The sequence below is a fragment of the Dermacentor variabilis genome, chromosome 8, assembly GCF_050947875.1.
Source record: "Dermacentor variabilis isolate Ectoservices chromosome 8, ASM5094787v1, whole genome shotgun sequence".
NCBI classification, from domain to species: Eukaryota; Metazoa; Arthropoda; class Arachnida; order Ixodida; family Ixodidae; genus Dermacentor; species Dermacentor variabilis.
This window is the reverse complement of record NC_134575.1, coordinates 72,619,778-72,644,792: the sequence shown is the minus strand read 5'-3', so window position 1 is coordinate 72,644,792 and position 25,015 is coordinate 72,619,778. Positions and strand designations below refer to the sequence as shown.

The 25,015-nt window shown below is 47.1% G+C and overlaps 1 protein-coding gene across 1 annotated transcript; it reads left to right on the top strand.

Annotated features, from left to right (window-relative positions):
* Nucleotides 1-11,453: 11,453 nt before the first annotated feature.
* LOC142591440 (uncharacterized) lies at nt 11,454-24,809 on the top strand. Its single transcript, XM_075703768.1, has 7 exons — nt 11,454-11,671; nt 13,688-13,847; nt 15,652-15,764; nt 15,913-16,042; nt 17,861-18,049; nt 19,944-20,069; nt 24,582-24,809. Exons 1-7 carry the CDS (start codon nt 11,454-11,456, stop codon nt 24,807-24,809), a joined length of 1,164 nt encoding a protein of 387 aa, XP_075559883.1.
* Nucleotides 24,810-25,015: the final 206 nt, after the last annotated feature.

Here is a 25,015-nt window from a genome sequence, read left to right as displayed (position 1 = left end):
ACATCATCTGCATCGGCTGTGGAAATCAAATGACCAACCACCAATCGCGAAAACGGACGAAAGAGGCAAAGGAAGCTGTCTGCACTTAGAACAGTAAGCCGAAATTTAACGGCAGTAAACGCTACTGGTACCGGTACTTGTCCATATATTGATGTATGGCGTCTCTGCGCGTCGTCCTAAATGTATGCTGGTGCATTCGAAAACTTTATATAATCAGCCGAATACGTTGTCTTTTGCTTTTGTTTTTTAGGACCACAGATGCCCAGTAAAGTGGGTAAGTAATATTGACACTTTTTTTTAAGACCTTTCACATATCATGCACAATGGGAAGAGAGAAGCCAAATGATGGCGACATTGGAGCTAATCCAAGAGATATGCAAAGCTATCTTGAAAGCACTCTTTTGTTTCGCCTGAAGAAATATATCTGCGGACCCGTTATTGGGATGCATGAGCTCTTGTATCATAATTTTTTAACTATTCAACTATGTGCAACAGAACTCCTCTAGGTGAGCACTTTATCTCGCACTTAACCGACGATGTCTCATTATGAACGTCTTCATTTCACAAACAATCGCCTCAATATGACTTTCTCGTGTCATAAATTGTGGCTAACTGTACACAGATGTCTGTCCTTCCTCGAAGCCACAGTAACTCATTTTAGTCTGCTTCCTGCGCACAGCGACGTCTCCAAACTCTGCTCGAATTTCCGAAACAGCTCATGGTTATTGGCTGTCGCCGAGCTTCACACATCACTTTATTCAGTCTCTTTGTTCAATTCGCTCTGTGTTTTTTGCCAGTTGAGAACAGAGCCCAGACCAGAAGACAGTACCAAGCAAAAGTGCAGCTGCACAGCGGAAAACCCGAGCGAATGTCACGGTAACTGCAGGCTAGTCATAAAAATGGACCTGCTTCCATGGCGCACAGTCTTCATTACCTTTGTAATGTAGTTAGTCCCGAGATAAACGACGTGGGATACTTTTCAGGCAGACCTCGTGCGTCCACTCAATTGCAGCGCGATACGACTCACTTCATCTTTCGCGCTAGCCTCGTGCAAACTCGAAGAAAGAACCACCAATGTTTGCGATATGACAATGATGAACTGACAGGTCCTGGCGAAATCCTTCGGTACGGAGGCTCCGGTCATAGCCGCCTCGCAAAGCTGCACAATCTTCAACAAATAGCGTGGCCTATAGCAGCCTTCACGCATTCGAAGCGAAATTCATCAGGCTTTCCCCAGGCTGCGTGACCACATTAAGACCGCAGAAAATTAATCCCTGCGTCCCGTGCCTCCTTGGTTCCGACAACAGGTGTGACCATGGTCGCATCCTGCACTGCGGTCGACAATGGACTGACGCAGTAGATACAGTACACAGTGCAAGCATGCACAGCAGAGACTAAAGTGACAGTAGCCTCGAGGAGTATAGCCGGTAATAAAACAGGGCAGTTGACGCAGTTTTTATAGAAAATGAGAATGCAAGTAGTTAATTTTTCGTTTTCACCCTCCTACAACAACCGCTGTGTTGGCGCAAAAGTCTCTTATGAAAGGAGTTTTCGGGCGGTGATTAAAAAAAGCAAAGCACACCTTTTACTCATATGCTCCATTTATGTGCCTTCTCTGCACTAGCCCAAGCAGCTCTCATCGATGCAACTAGACACATGGTATCGAGCAAAGCCAACGGTGACTAGAAAGCATCGCCGTCCCATGGTTCAAGTGAATGGCCAAGCTTCTGTCGGTCGCGTGTACTCCCTGAAATGTTTGTTTTTGCCAGAGCTTATGCGTTGCACCAACTGCGTAGCCTGACCACTTATCTTTTGCTTCGCTTTCTAGAAGCGGAAACCGCCGAGAACACATTTGGTAAGCAGCATGGCCTTGGTCACTTTGCGTAAAGCGTTTTTAGGCCAGATTAGTGAGCTGATAACCGAGTATTACTTTACCTCGCTCTTAGATTGTGCTGGCATGTTTCTCGCTGCGTCACCCGTAACGACAGCGTGCGATGCAATGACGCTAGCCCTTTTGGCTCTGGTGTCCTATAGAAAGGACACGAAGAGAAATTGTTCTAAATTGTGAAGCAAGTTGTTAGCAAGCTCAAAAAAGAATTTCAGCTATTCTCCATACACCTCCACCGGCATAGGCGACACTTTCTTCATCCTTGTTTTCGTCAGAAAGCCCTAGTGGTGAAAACAAAATGGCGGAAAGCAAGAAAGACGACCGCAGCCGTACCCACGTCTTCTGATAATATTTTGCTCAATACCTACTGTCTCGATAGCGATCATAATTTTTCGGTTGTTTCTGATATGATTCGGGTGTATTTGTATCGGGAAGTTTTGCCCCTCTTGTGCGCATAGCCCGCAGTACGCCATGATCTGTTTGTCCTAAATATAGGACACCAGCGCTCAGTGGTTGTTAAGCTTCCTGCATGAGTTGCATGTAGAGTGAGGGCACTGTTTGTTGCGAGAGCGTCCGATTTCTCGTTTTATTATTCCAGAGGCGATAAGTTAGCCTGAACTGCCGTACTCAGTGGCAAGGGGACTCCTATAGCGATAAGTCTGTACATGTTTGCTGCACTATAGGAAGTGTGCATGTTGGAGGTAGAAGATGATGACGATGAAAAGGCAGATGTATAGTTTGCATGTGCAGGCTTGGAGCGCAGTAATTGCTGGGCAGTAGACGAAGAATTCGCCATCTAGGACGAAAATACATCCGACAAAGCGGCTATTAAATAGATGGAGGCCATTCAAGTGCAATGGTGAGCTGCATATAACGAGCCCAAAGAATGTTTGTAAAGCCCTTCACGCGCAAGAACCACTGCGACATTGGCATCATGCAAGTTTTTTTTTTACGTTTAGATGTATGATACAGCTGAGAATATTATGCAACTTTGAAATACTTCGTAACGCTCTTTGCAACCACCAAGCCCTGGTGTCCTATATATAGGACATGGCGCCATATCTCATACTGATCTAATATTCCAACTATAATATTTTTTTTTTGTTTCTAAGGTGGTAGTAAACCATACAAAACGATCAAAAATATTCAGCACGTTAAAAAATCTCAGGGCTGAAAGGGCTAGGTGAGGACGAAGGAAGAGCCGAAGGAGTCTTCTGTGCTATTCTTGCATCGTTTTCGATTCTGTGGTTTCCGTCACAACCGACAATAGTTACAAGCTCCTCACATATAAAACACGTTGCAGGCAATAATTTTAACTGCGCCTTTAGTGGGTTCATTACCTATTTTCAGACAGTTGCAGTGGTCGTAGCTTTACGGTAATTCGAGCCCCTCGCTGTATTTTATTCTTGCTCGCTGCATAGTCCACGATTTTCGTATCCGTGATGTCATGAGGTAGCATACGATTATTTATATGCCAGTTGCCTGCTTCTATGTTCATGTGACCCGGGACATTATTGGCTGAAATTATGTTCCACATCGACCGCTATGACAATTAGTAGCGCTGGCTAACACTCCCACGGCTGTTTTTGTGCGCATATACAAATAGAGAGTTTCTTAGCTTCTATTAGTGCTTGCGGAACTCCAGGTTGCCGGAGATGTGTGCAGCAGCAACAATTGGTTCGTGGCCGCATCTACTGAAACAAGGTTTAAAAGCCCATACTGCAGATCTTATACTTCAGTGACCTACCGTGTTATACTCAACTGTTGTTATGAAGCGCTGGTAGTAACGCAAGCGTTAACCTGCAGTTGTTTGTGAATTTTCTTCGATGAAAATGTTCACGTGAAGCAAAAAAATTCCAATGGATATTGTAGTTGGACAAATCAACACAAGATGTCGCTGCCATCTTTGCTATTGTCCTCATAAAGAAAAGAAAGAATTACGAGAGATCAACACAACTGCAGTCAAGCGTAATCTTATCGGCCTAACACGTGATCACCAAGTCATAGCGTTCGGCAGGTTTTAGTGTTGGCGCTCTCCAGGCAAAGCCAACGTTGGTAGTAACTCAACGGCCCACCAAGTGCACATCAGTTTCGAACTACATGGAACGAAATACTCTCGGCCATTACGCCGAGTCTCAGAGGTCACGTGTGAAGTTACATATTTATATTCAATATTGTACGTAAAGTAACTTAAGTTCATGTGCAAGAAACTCCGTAGACTCGTTCTGACTGTATTCTGTTCGATGTTTATATCAGCGTAATTATCTGTTTTACTTTATATCGTGGATCGCAAATTGTCTTTACCAATAAAATTGGCTGCGAAATTCAAGCTGGCAACATGGCGCGAGCCCTGTCGAACGTGAGCGTCCTTCCTTCACTTGCGAGAGCTCTATTCTCCGCAATAGTAATGTTTTAGACACCTTGCAATACTATTAATCTATCCTTTCAAATTGACATAATTGCTGCCCTTAGCGCTCATCTAAGAAAGCAACGCCTGTAGCATGTTTTTGCCCTCTTCGCCATTTGTGTCTAGTAACACTGGCCGTATCCGTCTCTCCACTTCAACTTGTGTACATGAAATTTTCTTGCAAGAATATCTTAATCGTACGTTTGAACTTGGGCTGCGGCAAGGAAGCGAATACGTGTTATGGAATAAACTTTTTTTTCACCTCTCTTCTCAGCTTCTATGAAATCTCGGTAAGGATTCGTGCAAAGTTCCCCCTTTGACAGATTACTGCCGCTGAGAACACGGTTTCGCTTGCTAAATCAAGGCCAGTATTCGGGCAACGTAAAGTCCACGACACGTTTTCTGATGAACCTGGCCAGCTCGGAGTTTTATAGCTAGGCCACCACGCATTGACAGCGGCGCACTCCGGCGTAGCAAGACTTCTAGGGGCATGTTCTTGGAAGTTTGATTGGCTATGAGAAAAAGTAAAGCCTTTGTCAAGTGTATACGGGCTACATCGTGCCTTCACAATATATGCCTTTCGGCTGAGCGATGTCATTTCAGGATGTGCTCCTGACACTCCTGACAGCTGAGTGGCGAATCCGACAGCAGATTTTCTAATAAAACTAATAATACCGCATGAGGGCATCTACTCACTAGTGAAGAGAAACGACGATCTCCCCGGTGTTTTAAGCCTTCGATACACCGAAGTCGCCTAATCCAAATTACCGCTTCATTCAAATTTTGTTCTGGGTCCTGGCGTCAGACTCTCCTTCGTACGAGGAGCGGAGCGCAAAATCTACACTGTACCGCACCGGTCAGCGTGCTACACGCGGTGACCTGTTAAGTTTATTCGTATCAATCATCAGACATAAAAAGCGTTGCGAAGGCCGCTCTACCATGCAGCGGCATCGGCCTAACTTACCACGTGATGATATCTAGAGGCTGGATATTTAGGCACTAAAAACTTTTCATTTAGGCGCCTAAGACAAGCACCTAAAGCCTGATATTGACCACCATAGAAGGTGATATAGGCGCAATAAACTGCTCGCAAACAGCGACCTGTGTTATGTTTTGTATGCGTATGGCCCACTTTCACGGTAAGAAAAAGGACGCCGCGTTCACTTGTGAGATTTGAAAGGCAGCAGCTGTATTGTGCAAGCCATCGCTTCACATAGCTTTGCTGAGCAGCCAAGAGGCCGGTTTTTTTTTTTTTTTGTCGGTCCGCGTACTGTAGCCAGCACGCTTAATAAGATCGTCTTGACACAATGAGCAGGTGTAATGTATATTCAGTAGCCGAACTTCCGTGCTTGCACTAACGAATCAAGTGAAGGATGCAGGAAAAGGAAGAAATGCGATAGGAAAGCGCGCTGAAGTGCGGATTATAGCTGCGTGGTAGACAAAGTTCATTGCAGATAAGCCGAGTTGGTTGCTGGTCTGCTGTGGGAGTTCAGGTGAGCCGTCATTGGCAGGTATATCTACTCAACCACAAAAGAAGCGGAGAAGCCAAAAAAAAAAGAGACAACGCAACTATAGCCGCCAGTACCTTCAGTGAGTTTTGCACGTTTCAGACTAACACACGTGCAACGCCACCAACCGCGTTTCCATGCAGCGGCCAGTAGCACACCTATCTCAGTGCTGTATCTCGTTCTCTTTCAAATCCCCGCCTGCAATGTAACATGGAGTTGCGGGCCCAATGCTGAACAGAGATCCTTTCGGTGCTCTTTTTCTGTGACAATGCTAACTAATCAGTGTCAGGCAGATGGCGAAGGGCCCTCACAAGCTTCGCATACCCAAACGCTATATGCTGGGGCACATTGTCAGGTGCGCTTGCCATTAGCAGCAGTGTCAGTTAATGTTGCCAGTTCTTGTGAAAATAAGTAAGCCAATTGGTTTCCGAAGCAAAAGAAGTAGTCGCGGTTTCGCCGGTGACGCAAAGCATTGATATAGTAATAGCGAATTATTAGACAACTACATGAAGTAAGTTTCGCACTCTTATCGGCCGCGAAAATTGAATCAGGATGTTACTTAATAATTAAATTCCCAATTATGGTGGCACGCACGCCCAGGCATACACGAACAGATCTCTCCCAATAGCCGCGAACACTCGCTGTCACAATGCTAGCCTGAACAAGAGCGGCAGCAGCGGCGAGCGAATTCCGCTTCGTGCTGTCCCTTATTCCAACTCACACTAGGCAGGGCGAGAACACAGCACACACGATGTTTACTAGTCATCTTGGCTCTCCTAGCCTTTATTCGGCTCGCCTAGGTAGGCATGACCCGCTCATGCAACCAATGTCTAGCCGCGGCCAGGCTAGAAGAAGAGACGCCTGTTTCCCTGCTCGATCCACCCCTCACCCTTGAGCACGTTTGACGTAGTAGTTCTGCGGAAAACCCGCAACGTGAGTAGATGGCGTGCATCAAGCCTGTATTCCTTTTTCGGATCAGCTTCGCACAATTTCTCTCGTACCTACAACATACAGCGCGCGGGGTGAGATCTGACCACACCAGGACTTCATGCGGAATTTCACGGCGACATGAATGCCGACGGCACAAATTCGCTTGGAGGGTCCATATAATTGTTATTGCAATGAAAAAGCATTCCGAGAGAACTTTTTCAGATCTTAAAAGCAAACATGTATTTATAGACGCAAACGATGGAAATAGACATTTATAGACATAATAAAGTCAGTGCTAAGCCATTTCTTAACCCATAATTCGGGCTAAAACATCAAAAGCAAGGGGTCCTGGCACGCGGGAACAAGAAGAAATACATTTCCCCATAATCCGGTCTCTAATAATAGCATAGAGACTAGACGGTCTTTTCACTGTCGTCAACAAAACTTATCCACTGTAATGTTGAAACAGCCAACCGCGGTTGGGTTTCAGCGTATCTTTTACGAGATCCTGCGCTCTTTGAGGGCATGTCGAGCCCTACTATGGCTGATATAGAACTCATTCGCTTTTAATGAAAAATTGCTTATAATAAAGCACATTTATTTCGCGATTATTTCAATATAACGAGGCTGTACTGTATTTAGTTATGGCAGCATCAGAATTTCCCGAACATGATGAACGGGGGCACTTGCTGTCCGGCCCGATTTTCTTCGTGCGCGTGCGTGCGTGCGTGTATGCGTGTTGTTAACCGCAATAATGTGCCTTTTACAACAAAGCTGTATATGGCTAGCCGATTCGTCCATTCATTTGTCCGTTCCTCTGTCTCCTGCACGCCGAAAACGCCTGCGACGCAAACCCATGCACATTCGCGAGAAGAAAAAAAGTCGCGTCGGTCGCTCTGAATGTCATCATCTTCCGTCTATGTATGAAGTGCATTGCCATTTCAGCGTGATGTTATCAGTCGTGGCGGTCGAATGTTATTAATCTTATCGACCATGTTATGACGCATGACCTTCATGGCCATATAGAAAAAGTAGGATTGCGGCGCCCCTTCACTCCCATTGGAGGGTCGAAATCCATATTAAAACGCAATAGCGTACCCAACAGTCGTCGGCTTTAACGTCGACCTAGCGCGCTTCGACGACAATTGGATTGCATAGTTCTTGTTGGAACGATTTCGAATTGAGTGCTACACGGACGTCAATGCGCCGACCACGCGTCACCTGCCGTGTATACATTTAACCTCTGGCAAGAACGCGTCTAGCATAGCAGTACAACCTATCGCGGTGTACCACAGCGACCACAAAGCTATGGTGACTCTCGTAACGAATAAGAGAAAATAATGACGATAAAACCACCAAGTCACGTGTATGTGTCTTTATTCAGTCAATATCGCAATAACCGCATAAATTAATAGAGTTACCGATATAGTCATCCCAATAGAGCTTCGCTAGTTATGCTTCTTCACAGAGTGCAAGGATAGCTTTACAGAGTTAAAGAGCACTAAATTTTTTCAACCTTCTCGGCTGCCAATTCGCAGAATTACGCCAATGCGTGCAATCGTCACTACAGTGTGCGTTGTGCTGACCGTGGTGATTTTCTGCGTCGCCATCGTGGCCCTTCTGTACGGAGGTAAGCGTACACTACGCGCACCCTGTGAAATATTGGAAATTGGATTAGGAGTACTATTAATGTGCGGCAGTAGAACAAGGTTTTCTGACGTCTCATGCCAGAAACTTCAAGCATAAGGCGCCATCGACTAATTGCATGGAACCGAGAGAGTGTCGCGTGCAAGAGGAATACGTAGAGTAGTACCTGTAATCCAACTGCTGTAAAGAGAAATACGACTGTTGTAGGAAAATATAATATTGACAAGTTATGAACCTATACTGAAGCGCCCGACATCAATTTTTAATGTGAAAAAAAGAAGAAAGAATCAACGTGATAGTCTCTAATATAGTAAAGTATGAGAGCCCTCTAAAGTAGCTCCCTTGGAGCAATGCAGCCGAACTCTGACAGTGAGTCATTGTGGAAACCAAGCTGAGCCAAATGCTCAGAAGCGTTCAGCCTATGCAGCTGAAAGTCTGAAACGGTATCGTGCGTTGATACAAAAAACGACACCTTAATGAGTCATCGTGGAACAGGGACATCATAAATTAGCTTTATTGAAATACGAGTGAATCCCGTTTGACGCACTTGTTAAATATTATTTAGTAGCAAAAAAATAAAATCTGCGGTTCTCATGTACTGCGGGAATCAATGTAAGCGAAGCTTTGTATGCTCTTTGCTGTGAATGACGTAAACTACGGTGATGATGGCGGCGAACGTGTACTTTCTTCAGCGTTTCGTCCAATACGAGATTGGTGAGTTGATGTTAGGCGTTACCTTTCGTGCACCACTGCTGTTTGTCTGCGTAGTCCACAGAACATACATGGAGACGCGCATGTTTGATGCGTTATTGTGCATCATTGTTCATAATCTCTAAGAGGGTTCAGCATCAGATTGCACACGGGATCATGACAGCAATGGTCTGCATCACGTTTCGCTGCGTAGCGACGACGCTTTTGTTTCGCACGACGCGTCTTTCAGGCCTGGGTGTCACCGACCCTCATTGCACAATTTAGAGTCATTTTTCTTGGGCGTTTTTACCTGCTCCTTCAGCATACGTAAGCACCATGCCGTTGAAAGGACAGCACCAAGCGCTCTCTTCATGCTATGGGTCATTGTAATATTCGCACCACCACAGCCCAGCCCGCGACCACAGCCCAGCACCGGCATTTCAGTCGGATAGCAAAGCAAGCACAGTAAGTGCCATACACGCAAACTGTGAAACGCTGCCGCGGCGGCGCCGGCGGGCATGCGCGGAGGCGAGCGCCATCTGGTGGTGTTGCAAGAAACTCAGCGGCGCGCGCGAGCCCGACCACAGCCGCAGCAGCAGTGCCTGGAAAGTAGAGAGAAAGGGCAAAGAAAGCTTCGCTTTGAAAAAAAAACGGGTACACGAATCAGTGCGATACACAAGTCAAGCCGTGCTATAAGGTTCACGATTGTACAGATACTCAGTCAGGTTCGATTTCGTTCAGTGATGAATGTCCCCAGTTCCTGCATCTTTCTCAGTGAAAAAGGAGTCGTGCACGTTTTCACAGCCCAGCTTGAGCATGATCGCTGGCCTGTGCGCTGCCGTTCGGCCGCGGTTTGTGGTGCGAACCGGCTTTATTCTGCACCAGCTCGACCAGAGGACAGCGGCCAAATCCAGATCACGCATTTCGAAGCACTGCTAATAACCCAATACGAAGTGACATCTCGCAGAGCATCCATCCGGGATGGAGTGCGCTTGGCTCACCTCCTTTCTAGATGCTGACCGACATTCATCGCGAGTCGTGGCAAGCGCATAGGAGGGAGCTACTTCACGCTGTCACGCGTACGTCCGGGCTTTAATTTTTTTCTGCTGAAGTCGAATCGTCGGGCTCGCTCTTTTCGACTCTTCGCAAGCGCATTTACTACGCATATCTCATGGTCACAATGCACACTGGCGCGTGCAGAGCAACATCTCCCTACCGAGACGGAGGAAGATTTCACCCCAGAGCCGACGAAGCCTCCTCCGTTGCCCGAAGTTCAGGTGATCGACAGAGTTGCAAGCACTGCGAGCAGACCGCTACCCTCGCCATCATCGATGGCGACTGCGCTTCCCACCAAACCTGTCCTTCCGGCGCGTAAGTGCCTTTCACCCGGCCACCATATGGCCGCCCGAGTATAAAATTAAGTACGTTTAAAATTACGATCCGTGTGAAAGAAAGCACCATGCAGGAGGTAGCTTGCCACAAAAAAAGAACTGGATTGGTTTCTGAAACCTCTTCGCAACGTAAAGAAACGCACTTGGACCTCAAGTGACTAATAAACATTTTTATAGTTCACCTGGGATAATCAACTAACTAAGGAGACTAAAGAATACTTTTAGGGGCACCACGTCATGGCAAACAGTGCGTCGTTCTTATCATTCAGCTGCAGTTCACCGCTTTATATTTCTAATCCTTTGCTCAAGTTACCTGAAACAGCCGTATTATGAGGCGTTGCCTAACTCACTGCTTTAATTCGGAAAATCCACGCCAGACCAGTGAGAAGAAGGCGGCGATGAGGAAAGACGATGAATAAGTCCAAATGCGAATGATGAAGCTCGCACGTTGCCCTCACACTAGCTTCCTCTTTTCCCCGCCGTGGGGAGCGGGGTCCTTTCCACGAAAGGAGGAAATTCGGTTTCAATTTATCTAGTTTTTTTTTCTTTGTCTTTTTCATGCACAGTCGAATTTGATAACACTGGGAGAGAGAGCGCGCATTCGACAGCCTATAAGAGTTGTGAGACCACAGCGCTCCGCAAATGGCTTTCAGCTCTAGGGATATTAGAGAGTTTGCGAAACAGCCGCACCCGATTGGCTTCGCGCTTAGCCGAAGCCCCATGACCTGCTTGCTTTATTTTGTACTTCTTTTGCCTTCCTTTGTATACATGGTTGGTGTTCTCTTGAACGCTCGGTGGTTCGCGTGTTCTAACTCCCGATGCACAAGGCTGAAACATTCCTAGTATGCCTGCGCGAATGCCACGCGCATTTCGAATGGTGCCACGCTTGAGAGACTTCATAGTTTCACGCCACTTTTGGTACCTCTGTGGCAGGACCTTGATGCATCCTTGGTATTCGCCACAATTAACGTCGATGATTCGCAGAAACCCCCATGACGCGATTTCCCATGGTCTGCGTATTCGGGACTGCGACGAACCAGTCACAGCCGCTGCCTGCGGACGGCGTGTGCGACTTCACCTTTTACGACGGCCTCTACGTTGACCGGCTGGACACGCTGCAGAGTCCGCGCTTCAGTGCTCCGGTTGAACACTTGATCAGTCACGCGGCTCTTCATTCTGCCACGCAGTACGGCCTTTCCTTTGACTACAGGTGCGCGGGCATTCTACCTTCTTTGGTACATGTATTGCTTCAAACATTCTTGGGGACCGCGATTTCGTGTGACTGTGTAACCGTTTTCGTCGGTCGATCCCAATGGTTGTGCGGTCTAGCACAGCGGCAAATACTGTGCAGTGGTAGCGGTGGTATCCGGTGGTATCGTAAGGTGGCATGGTGGTGAGCGAAGCGTTGCGGGTCTCGGTAAGTGTACAAGGTAAATATGGAAGTTCTAAGGAAGAGAGAAAAAATTAAGGAAATGTAGGCAAAATGCTACAACAGTAAGCATGTATGCCATGTGTGGCATACCTTCATTGATTCAAGCAGGCTATGTGACTATTTTTCTGCGCTAACATTAACAGGGGACACCAATGATTGATCATTATGATCATCACCGTATCCCCGCATTCTTACCTAGTTGCAGCAAGCGTTTTGAGACGTTGTCGTTAAAACACTGCGCCTCTGGTCAAAGGCGAAGACAATGGTGTTTGGGACGCTGCGCTTCTGTTCGCAGAGCGTCGGTGACCACACGCGTATTACCCGGTGTGCCGAACCGGTCCTTGAGGAAATGGCGCTCAAAGTACCGGTTGGCCCCCGCGTGCGGGTAAGACACGGTTGGAAAGGTATAGCGGCATCGATAGCACCTAGTGCAACATGTAGTGCCGCAAATAACTACTTCCTGAAGCATGCTAAGCGCATTCTCTAATAGCAATCGAGGTCGTTTTTTCATATTCTTTTCATGTTTGGTGCGTGTCATCAGGAACAAAGAAAAGCAATGTCCGACATGTTATATAGTCATGTTTTGTTTGGGTTACAGTTCAATTACTTGCCAGACCATGTCGTTACGAGTCGTAAATTTTTCTTCCAGTTGTTTCCTCTGTTCTTAGAGCACAAGACTGCGGAATTCGAGCCACAGCACTGCCCAGTCCCGCTTAAAAGCATCATTGCTTTGGCGGGCTGGAAAAATATTTGATTTGTATCTTTTATGCTCTAATAAAGAAAAAAAGTTATGAACCTCACTAGGACGTCTTGGTAGCCTAGTTTGTGCATTTCTACTGATGTCGCCAGGCTACAAGACGCATTACGCAGCACGGACCTGGCGGAGCAGCTCTGGGCCGTCCAGCGAGCCCACGATGCGGCCAGGGAGTTACAACTCCCGGTCCCAACGTGGGAGTAGCCCGCTCTATGGGACCTTGCGCCCCGTAGCTCGCAGGACCTTTCTATAAAGTTACTCCATCCATCCATCCATCCACCAGTACGCGAACAGACAGTGACAGCAGGAGCGTGAAGTACCAACATAAGTCATTGTCTGCTTTCCGTCAGAAGCAATTTAGAGTACTTTGGTGGGCATTTCAGCATACGCAGCGTTGTAGAAAGCAAAGCTGAGATATCCTTTCTGGACTTTTCGATGCGATTTCCGGTAGTGTTTATCTCGTGTTCTACCTGAGGAAACGGGTATAAGTTTTGCTGCACTTGCAAAGCGTGTTGGCATACACGCTACTTTCTTTTCTGGGTTTTGTTCAAGTAGACCCGATGTCGCCGAGAGTTATACCATCGATGTTAATGTCAGCTTTCAAGCCAAGCAAGAAGAAATTGAGCAAAAAATGTTCATGCCTTCTTCTATTTTAGCAGTCTTGATCTGGCGAAACCTCAACGTTTTCTTTTTCTAAGCAGACCAGCAAAAATGTATCCACCCTTCTTATCCTTGTTGCTAAACAATGTCGGACCACTTTCCTGGGCGCGCGCCTTCAAGCATTCGTCTTTAATATGTAGCACTCTTAGACGCTGTTTTCTACGCAATAACTGAAATTAGAATCGCCTTGGTGCGACAGGGCTACCCACTTACCAACCAGAGGTTCGTTCTTTATTCACTGATAATCTAATTTGTGTGCTAGTTAGAGGAACAATCCCGCTGCGGAATTTATAAATTATTTGAAATTAACCACACCATCGGATTTATTTAGCAACCTGTATTGATAAAGTAATTTTTGCGGTTTACCTTTGCGCTCACAGAAAGAAATCAGAGGTGGCACAGGACCTTGAAACACCAGCAGGGCGTTCCAAGATTGAAGAACTCTGGACGCGAGGCATACGCCATTACGGATTTCTTTCCATCGAGCACGCGGGACAAAACGACGATCAAGATTTCCGCGATATCATCCACGTCCTGGCGGTGAGTGAGTTTGCTGTCAAAGCGGTCTCTCTGAACGCTACTTCACAAAGGCAGCACCGTGTTTCTTTCACCTGGGGTCTTTGAGCGTTACACTTCGCAAATTATGTGATTACAAAGCGGTCCGCTCCAGTATAACAAACCGGTCCGCTCAAGAGATTTTACACGTCGCTCAAGACGTGTAAAAAAAGGGTGAGCTCCGTATACAGCACTTGAGCGAAAAATGTGAAGATGCGCAGGTAGTGTAGCCTCTGGTGTGCCTATACACATGGTACTTCTTTGATACAAAGCGGTAGCTCTTCTTGGCTCGTTCGCCAATTTCGTGTCGCCGTTGCAGCCTGCAACACACAGCTTCACAGCACACCAGGAGACGTTTTCATTGGTGGAAGGACACGCGATGCCACGTACACTTCCACTGCACTTCCAGTGCATAAGATAAAAGAGTTCAGTCACGTGACGCCGGACGCAACGCTCGGTTCCCTGCAGCACCACCACATGATGCTGCTCTCCGCGCATCACTACAGTTACTATATATGTGCTCCCATTGGGAAGCATATGCGGAAAGGGAGAGAGGCATAAAGTAGAGATCCCTCAACCTGCACCACTAGTGTATCGCAGGTGGAGAGCTTATGCACTACGCATCATGGGCGATCGAACCCACCGATTGCTTCCGCAGCGTCGTGGAAGTTGTGCCTCAGTGTGGTCGGGAAACCTTCCCTTCGCAACCTTTCCCTTCGTGAGTCGATTGCAGCACGGTCGTTTTCCGCCACTTCGCATCAACTACGTGCTGCCACCGCCGTGGGCTCCTGTGATAGTGGCTCACGACCAGGATAATGAGAATAAAATTTATAGTAAATATGGGCTGGAGTACTACGGCAGGCATTGCCAGATCTTGACTGGAAGCTTAGAACTCAAATGAAACTTAGAACTATCATTGAAAAGAAGGGTGTGCAATTGCTGCATTCTACATGTGCTAACACTTGGAGCAGAAACTTAGAGGTTGGCAAAGGAACTCGAGAATATATTAAGGACCACGCAAAGAGCCACGGAACGAAAAACGTTAGGCGTAACGTTAAGAGGCAGGAAGAGAGGTTATATGGGGGCGAAATGCGAAAACACCTCTGTACTTAGATTTAGGTGCACGTTAAAGAACCCCAGGTGGTCGACATTTTCGGAGTCCTTCACTACGGCGTGCCTCGTAATCAGAAGGTGGTTTTGGCACGTAAAACCCCATAATTCAGGAACAGAGGGTGTGGATCAGAGAGCGTACGATGATAGCCGATATTTTAATTAACAACAAGAGAGAAGAAATGGAGCTGGGCAGGCCATGTAATGCGTAGGATGGATAACCGGTGGGCCATGAGAGCTACATAGTGAGCGCCAATAGAAGGCAAGCGCAGTCGTGGACGGAAGAAGACTAGGTGGGGTGATGAAATTATGAAATTTGCAGCTGCTAGTTGGAATCAGCTGGCGATATCAGGGAGAGGCCTTCGTCTTTCAGTGGACATGAATATAGCCTGATGACGATGTACGTACATCACGACCCTTCTTGCGCAGTTTCGATTATGTTTTCCCGAGAGCTACAATTGGTATTTCTGGATATTGCTGCCGCTTTATCTGTACACACCCAAATAGAAATTTCACTTTGTGCTAGCACCTGTACTTGAGCTACGTCGGTTTTTATCAGTTGTCTAATAGGCATACCATGTCAACTAGCTCGTTCATGCATTTCTTTCAAATGCGGCGCTTTCAGCTCACGAACTTCGCGGCTGCCTAGCATGTGTGAGTCTTTTATTGCTCTTTGCAGAGCCTTCACGCCTTGCTGCAAATGCAACGTAGTCAGGCGGCGGAGGCATCTTATTTGGCCATAGGCCTTTTCCTGGAAGACACAGACATCAAGGGTGCTCTAGACACCATGAGGTGAGAAAAGGATTACGACTTTGTCGGGCAGAACTGCGCGCTAAGTCTTTCCTGTGCCAAGTAATATTGCAAGTAGTGTGGTGCCTTTAGTTGATAGTTCAGTGCGTATGTTTCCGTAGATAAAGGTACGCAATCGTTATATCTGCAGGCAAGTATACATGCCGGATTTGATTATTGCTCATGGCCACATCCGATACGATGACCGGCAGTTCGGGACAGACTGCAAGATGATCTACCCGACTCCATTCAACTCTGATGGGCGATATCGAGAAAGTCAGGTAGCGTAAATCATCCGTGTTCCGTTGATGCCTAGGAGATGAGGAGTCCAGCAGTCCTGCTATTGCAGAGAGTACAGAATGGAAATGTTACTTAGTTTATTTGCTTATTATTCGACCTAGCCCTCTTCATTGGAACCAGTGCAGACAGTTCTTGCATAAACACTCTTTCGACCCTGCTACGCAAGCAAAACGAATATGATGAAAACCGCACAGACAACTGGGTCTTCTACTGAAACAACAATATGACCTAACAAATATTTTAGTGAAGCTACAAACGCGACATAAAACCAATTACAAAACACACTTTATACAAGGAGTAAAAGAAACCAGCATTATCTCGATACAAATCAGTCAGAACTATGTACATTTTACCTATCGCGAACATTCTCGGTCTAGGTGTGTGTGTGTGTGTGTGTGTGTGTGTGTGTGTGTGTGTGTGTGTGTGTGTGTGTGTGTGTGTGTGTGTGTGTGTGTGTGTGTGTGTGTGTGTGTGTGTGTGTGTGTGTGTGTGTGTGTGTGTGTGTGTGTGTGTGTGTGTGTGTGTGTGTGTGTGTGTGTGTGTGTGTGTGTGTGTGTGTGTGTGTAATAAAAGCGATGACTTAACAACTCAACACCCATTTTTATGTTTAGGAAGTAAAAATAAAAAATGTAACATTTGAAGAGCACTTCCGCAGAAAACCAAAACCAAACCCAAATCCTGAATTCTGTGTTTTGACAATGTGGTGGGAGACTGTCGAACTCAGTCCTACGTGGCGGTAAAAAAAAAAGACCGCCCAGCACCCTATCGAACCACTGCCAGCATAAAGCAGAATGGTAGTTGCGAGCGGATTAAACCACTCGTCCATGGGTTCCAACGCTCGCGCAGTGATAAGCTCGGGTTTTTAGAGATGCCCCGTGAATTTACACAACTGTGTTTCAAAAATTGCTTTTGGGAACAGTGTTACGCCATGTGTAGAGTTTCGAGATAGGCATGAATTGAAAGCTGAATCTCCGGACCCCATACGTTCTAGTGGCTTATACGATATCAGCCGTAGTTTTATCACAGCTGCCATTTCTGTCTCGAAAATCGAGTACAACTATCCGTCGTTTCCGCACGCTTCAATTGCCGAGTCTTTAACCACTCTGGGAACAAGATTCTAAGTTTCCACAGTGTGATCACTGCATTTTTCTCGCGTGGATTGTCTTCTAGACCATGTCTACCACATGCCCTTTTCAATAATCGACCTGCACTTTCAATTATTCGCGAAAAACCCACTCCTTCCATTTAAACCGCGCTGGCTTCGTGCCGCGTCCGCTTGGGGTGCTAGTTGATGCCTGTCCAGAAAAGCTGAATACGGGGACCGCAATAAACATAATGCTGAATGTTCCTCTGGTATGTGGTTGCGTTCATCATATCTACTTGCCTGCATCTGGTACACTCGTAGCATCCATATTCTCGCGGTCACGACGTCATGACGGCCGCAAGCAGGCAAGCTATTCAGGACGAACTCGCACTCAAGCCCTTCATCAGGCGTACTTTAGGGCAATAAGTAAATAGCACGTTCAGCCAGTGACAAGAATGAAAGCGGCAAACTTCGCTGTAGTACAACTTAGCGATGCAGCTCACACACAGTCCCGTACACATTGAGGGCTGAGCGGCATTTCTATAAATGGCTGCGTCAACATAGTGACGGGAGAACCACCGGTAATTTGAGCATGTCTCGCAAAAGAACACCCATAACAGTGTAAACAGAATAAAAGAAATAAACGTAGTGCCAAGTAAAAGCTTAACACTTGGCAAGTATTTGTATTTGACGCGCCCTGCCTCTCGCCTTCCAGCTCAGTGCTGTGGCGATGCTCGAGAACATCAACTACGACACGACTTCCTTGGCCGTCTCGGTGGCGCTTTTCGCGCGACGTTACAAACCGGCGCATCCGGACCCTGTAACGAGTTCCGACGCCACCGGATTCCTGCCCGGCATGCAGTGCACATCGTTCACGGGCAGATACCTGATTCCCGTGTCTCAAGTGAGTATCGTATAGGATGCACATTTTCACGCCAATGAAACACATCATGGAACTGTTTGGCAGGATTCCAGCGAGCGTCCTTTCCCGCTCATCGAAGCACAAAATTGTTTTGGGGATGCGTGCGGAAATTATCACGATCGTACAAAACGCAACTCAAGCGGAAACAGCTGGGACTCCACTTGTCTACGGGATCCGTACATATGGCGGTTCATCCAACATGCGTGTGATGGGCACGACGTGAATCTGTCAAAACTTGCCATTTTTGGCTTCAGACAGCCTTGTAACTTTGCGAATTGATATCTTTTCATTCAAATATCGCGTTATAGACGGAAGAATTCTCAATTATTACGCTGCCCGCAGAGACTAATTGGCTTGATAAGTTTAGGAAAGAAATACGGGTACTGTTAAAAATAATCTTGCACTTATCGTCGCTTTGTACTAACTAAAGTTATGAAGGAAGATGCAATTTTATGAAAGCTTAATTATGGGGTTTAACGTGCGAAAACCACTTTCTGATTATTAGGCACGCCGTAGTGGAGGACTCCGGAAATTTCGACCACCTTGGGTTCTTTAACGTGCACCTAAATCTAAGTACACGGGTGTTTTCGCATTTCGCCCCCATCGAAATGCGGCCGCCACGGCCGGGATTCAATCCCGCGACCTCGTTCTCAGCAGCCCAACACCATAGCCACTGAGCAACCACGGCGGGTACGCAATTTTATAGTCAGGATCGTTTAGTGTAGCATTTGCCACAGTTGCCTATGTTCATTGAAAAAACAATCTGCTGAAGCGTCGTTAGCATTTACTCCTGTAGCCGCCTGTGTACGGCTGCGTTAAGCAGCCATTATGTAAGGGTTGCCTACAACCTCAGTTTTTTTTTTTTTTACAAACTATGCAAGTAACTGAGAAGGGCTATACTGAACGCTCCGCTCTGTAAAATAAGATCTTTTTGCAAACTTTCATCAAGCACAGAGCAGCAATAAGCGAAAATTATTTGTGTACTATTTCAAGAGAAAGAAGCACCACCCTGATTTGGATGATGTGGATGATTTCTCACACCAATAATTTTATTATCAGCTAAACGCCATTCATACAACGTAAGTGCAACATAAGCTAGGAACTCGTCAGGCACTCTTGCCCTGATTTGCGACTTCAAGCCTCCGTTGTCTGGGGCACGTCCTTGCCTGCTACAACGGAATCTCGCTTGGGCTTAATTGGCTATAAATGAGTCGTATACTAGTCGAGCGATCTTTTTAAAGCTACAAGGCTGGTAAATGTCAATTTTTTGTTTACTGACAGCATTTAAATATTGTGTGTAAGCAGACGACGCGTGCACTTTCTGATTATCTGATGACATAAACCTGCTGGGTTTACGTGACATAAACCCAGCACGTTCCATACAAGGTCCTTTCAGCGTACCGCGGGCATCCGCGAGCGGCGGCCAGTTTTTGGAGTGATGCCGAGCAGCTGCGCGCGTAAATCATGCGTCACTTTCGGCGCCCTGTAATGAAGGCGTTTTTTGAAAGTCACGAATTTTACGATACGAAGAACGTCTATACTTTTGCGACCTTTCTGAAACTCGTCCGCTTGTATGCTTCAAATGTGAAACCTTGCATCGAGACCACTTTGGATGTACGCTATCTGAAAGTAGCCTTAGTATGTAATCCGAAATTTTGTTACTGTTGGCCTTTTACGGTAACTTATTGGAGGTATACGCTGCCTGTGAGTTTCACTCGTGTCTCGACAACCCTGCCTCTCACGTGCCTGATGCCTGCGAGCATGTTAGCCCCCTTAGAAACTCAGGTTCGCCCCGTCTGTGTCGCAAACAGTCAAATCTTGGTCCTATTCCTGCGGCTATGTTCCTTTATCTTACCGCGTTTTCCTTCTCGCGCAGTTCTGCACAAATAGAGACTATTTGCGCAACCGCCGTCAGGACGCCTTCTACACCGGCAGAGCAACTTTTTCCAAGAAGCGACAGTGGACTATTCTGTACGACAATGAGTTTACTTTGGCTGAAAAGGTAAGCTTCCGAACCCATGATTTTCAACTATCGATCCAAGAGACACACATGTTCCAGTAGCGCTTTCGCATATGTCCTGTCGGGATCCGTTACCGCGCCGCATAATTGTCCTTGTAGCCCTTCGGTAAGGATACCTGAAGGAAAGCAAGCGTTCAGTATAGAAAAAATTACCAAACATGCGATTCTCCTAGGAAAACAGACATTGAACGTTGCCGCAACATTCATAATGTGCCGCCCAATCTTCCACCCAGCGCTGCAGACCTTTACTCCTGAGGTGAATACTTAACAATTTACTCACAATGCTCAGAACTAGAGCCCTTTAATGTCAGCTCCCCTTAATATCCTGTAACTGGTACCCGTAGTATGAGATCTCTTCCCAACCTATTTTTATGACCTATTTTATATTCCCTAACAAGAAAAGCGGCCGAACATATCTCCTGACGACTGCCGATGGTAACACTTTTAACACGGAATCAGTATAGCGGCACAACGTACTGCCACCATCAAAAGGAGTTACGTGTGAGACGAGTACTACAGTGGGATTCCTCTTTCGCGCTTCCCTAAAAACATTCCGCGCCATGTAGCGCCGCTGCCGCAAAGCCTGCGCGGGGCCTCAGAGATTCTCGGTGCGCTGGTGCGTGCGAACGCTGAGAAACGCGTCATGGGGCCACCGTCCAGAAAGAAGCACGAGTGCTTTTTTCTGGACACGCTGCGCCATCTGAAGGCCCTGCCGAGAAGTCCTCGTGGCCTCCAAGACTTGAAGCGTGGCACACTGGTGCCTGCCAGTGCCAGTGGCACCTACTCAATCATCCAAGTGGCCGAGTGGTTGATGGAAGAGCGGCACATTCCCAGTGGAACATAGCTAGTTACTCCAGTTGGCGTCAAAGACGTTCATTGAAGAGTAGCACTCACCTTTTAGCATATACCCAGTGATCCAAGTTGGAAACAAACAGGTTCATTGAATACCAACACAGACCGAGTGGCGCATACCCAGGGCGCCGATACGGCGTCAAAGAGTGTCATCCACCACCACTATACCTAGCCAGTCCCGTATCTACAGGGGCCCATGTTGGCGTGAAAGGATCGCTATAGAGCGGCACGTATGTACGCATTGCAACATACTCAGTGACTCTGCGTGTCCGATGGTTGTGTCCAAAGCAAACGACCGCGCATAAAAAATCACACGGCTCGAACAGTAATAAACGTCTTGCCACAAAAGAAAGCGACATTTAAGTGACAGTGTAGCAGCGATCATAGCCGGCAGTCCTGAAATTGAGCGACACCATCCGAGCCTGTCCGCTTTACCGATATCTTCATGAGACCCCTCACATGTTATATTGAACTTTGGTATGAATAGTTTTCAAAGTAAATTTGCAAACAAACTCGACAATCGTTAACGCATGGTCTTGTTGGTAAGGCAAACTTAAAATTGTTTTAAGCGCATTGACGACGGGTGCAGGCGAGTGGACTACGTAATGACTACGTAAACAGCTACGTAAAAGTATTAAAAACTACAAAGTAAGGTTTCTAGCTTTATCGGGCGTATTAATTGCAGTAAGCATTCGCTTACTCATTCAGTTAACAAGCACGGTGCCCCGTGCGTACACGCATACATAAAGAGACCTTACTCGGTGACCGCCAACGCTCGCTGCCACAAGGCTGACGTGAAGAAGAGCGCTGGCCTAAACGAGCGAAAGCTTCGTGCTTCCTGCCGCTTCAACGTGTGTTCGACACTGAAGATTGCGCCACCTCCAAGACTAGGCGTGCGAGAAGACAGCGCACGTCAAGGAGCCGGAGATCTAGGCTCGACCATTCTGTGCACCAGCCACGCATTACACTCAAACCCCTTTATAACGAAGCGCCCGGGACCTCCAGAATGCTGCATTATGCAGGTCACTTCGTTGTAATTGTCGCGCACTGTACAGCACACAATAGAGCAGGCTAAGTAAGTGCATTCAATAAAAAAAAACGTTTCTCTAACATGAATTCAAAAGATACTTTGTGAAATAGATCGCTAAGTGTTTTTGTGCACAATTCTTTTGACAAAATGTGCGACGGCGGCCAACCTTATTGCGTCAAGGTTCAGAGCATGTTCGGCGGCGAAACGCAAGAGCTATGCCGATTGAAGCAGCGGATGATCGATTGCTGAAATCGCCTCCCTTTCCATCAAAGCACATAGTTCGTTTACATTATATTCATCACTGTTCTCTTTGTAGACATTTGCATCTATTCCACCATACATGGACTGTATCGAGACGGTCAGTTGGGCCACTTGGTTGGGATTCATCGTATGGTTCGTAACAGCGCAAAACAAGACACAGAAAAAAGGAAGGCAAAAATGACAACACGGCGAGTTGTCATTTTATCATCCTTTTGTCCCTGTCTAGTTTTGAGCTGTTTCACGAACCTTACGATGATGCACCCTAAATGTCTTGATGTCGTCAGTCATCAAGTTGCGATTAGATCATTCCTTCGTCATTAAATGTAACGTGTTCGTCAGCTATCACACCCGCTGACGCGTTAGAGAAAGCAGCGTACGATTTGAGCAATTACTGAAGCAGGATAGCAGGACTGTAGAAGAATTGACAGTTGGGCAAGTTGTTACTGGTTGGACATCTTGAAGGGGCAGCGCAAGACGGCTAAGACAAAACGCAAGAGCGCTGTGTCATTCCTTCTTTTTGTCTTAGTCGTCTTGCGCTGCACCTTCAAGATGTTCGTAGCAGGACTGCTTCTGAAATAAGCACGCGCGTCAAGTGAGTCAGCACTCATTTCAGCCCTCACGTCAAGCTTCAAGCACTAGCACTAACGTCAAGCGCTAGCACTAATGACAGCTAGCGCTGTCGTTAGTGCTAGCGCAGAGCGCACCTAAGGAAACTCTGCGAAGGGCAGTGTTGGTACCGCTATGTGGGATTCATTGTTAAGCAACAAATCAGCCTCCGGGGTCACCAAATTCCTTCGTTGCTCAGGCAACTTCGTTGTGCTTGCCTGTGTTGTAAAAGTGTTCACAATACCTATGAAACATAGAAACCCAGCAAGTGCATAATTAATCCTTCGTTGTACAGGTCATCTCGCTGTAGAGGCTTTCGTTGTAGAGGTGTTCGACTGCACCTCCAAGACAGAGCGTAGCCCACGTATGCGCTCAGCTGCACAGAAAACCATGCACAGGCGCGGAAGGGGTTGAAGCACCTTTGCCGCTTTCCACCCCACCCAAAGTGCCCTCCACAGACACATGAAGATCGCGAAACTATATTAGCTCTCACAATCAGAAATAGATGAAGTTTTACTGGCGCTGGCGTCAGGGCTCTTTAGGGCCGACTTCCGAACGCCTTCAGCGCGCGTATAAACCGAAATAGGTGCGCCCGTGTGCAACGTGCGCAGTTTCGCCCACCGCGTGCGGAAGGTCGTGCGAATTGACCGTAAGTTGGCGCTTACGTGCAGCGCTGTGGCGCCGGTGTAATCCCATTACAGGCTTTACAGGTGCCCGGTAGCTGCCAGAGCGTTGCACGTCCTGCCTACTTGGCTTGCGGGCTGTCTCGCGCCAGCCTGTCCGAACCGCTTATCGTTAGAACACCGTTCGACGAGTTCGAGCGCAGCGATAAGCCTTGCTGTCGGTATCAGTGCTTCTTTGTCCTAATCAAACTGAGGAGTTCTTTGTGTGCTGTTGCAGGATAAAATGAAACAGAAGCGAGGGAAAATCTGCCGTGGTGCTTTATAGTCGCTATGGCTTTCCGGTGCTAAGCACGAGGTCGATGGATCAAATCCTGAACGTGGCAGCCGCATTTCGATGGGAAAGGATTGAGAAAATGCCCGTATACCCTGCATTGAGTTCCCGTTAAAGAATTATACGTGTTCAGATTTAAATTCGGAGTTTCTCACTGTGGCGTGTCTCGTAATCAGATCGCGGTTGTGGCGCCCGAAACTCAAAAATATTTTTTGTTAATTACGGGAAAGCTAATTGCTAGTTGATTGCAATAATAGGCATACGAGTATATGGCAACCGAAATGAAAGAAAAAGGCTATGCAATTATTACCCAATGCGCAAGATTTCGTGCATGACAATGAGTGCGGCGGCCGCATTCCGCTGCCATCTAAATGCTGCCGCCACTGTTGGGAATCGAACCCACAACGTCGTGCTCACCAGCGCAACGTTGTAGCCGCTGAGCCGCTGTGGTGGGTCAAAGCTCGTCACTCCACAATACGGACCGATATCTTCGTGCATTGACTCATTCACTCATTCATTCATTCATTTGATTGTAGGGTTTAACTTCACGAAAAAACACTGAGGCTGAAAGATACTGTACTGGAGGACTCCGGAACATCTTCGACCACCCGGGGATTCTTAGCGTGTACCTCAATCTCAGAACACGCGTTCGTATTCCGCCCCGACCCAAATGTGGCCGCCGCGTTCGCGAGTCGAACCCGCGACCTCGCGCTGAGCGCGCAAAACGCAAATGTTTTCTAGTGTGAGTTCCGCACAGTCTTATACCTGTCTGTGCCTGAAACCCGTTTCAGCTCTGTCTCGCCAAGGAGAGGCACCTGGGACTGAGTTACGGCGTGGCCGTCTACGGCCTCGAGTACGCCGACCACAGCGGCGGCTGTCCCATCGTTCTGAGCGGCGCCTATGCCCGCACGCGCCTCGCGAAGGCCTTGGTCCGTTTCTTCGAGAGCAGACCGAACGTCGACAGTATGCCCGACTGCCCGAACATACGCCCAGAAGCAGAAAGCAGTGTTCACAGTTAGCGCAAACGTGCAAACATCGTGTGGATGAATCCCTCTGGAGCAATTTACTTTGGCTTAAGTTTGCGTGGTTTTTGATTAATCCTATCTGTTTATAAGAAAGAACGCTGCATATCGGAATTATATCGATGTCCGCACAACTCGTGAGACGTGCCAATGCCTGTGCTTTTATTAGATTTCGAATGTGTGAAGAGGATATTTTCATTATG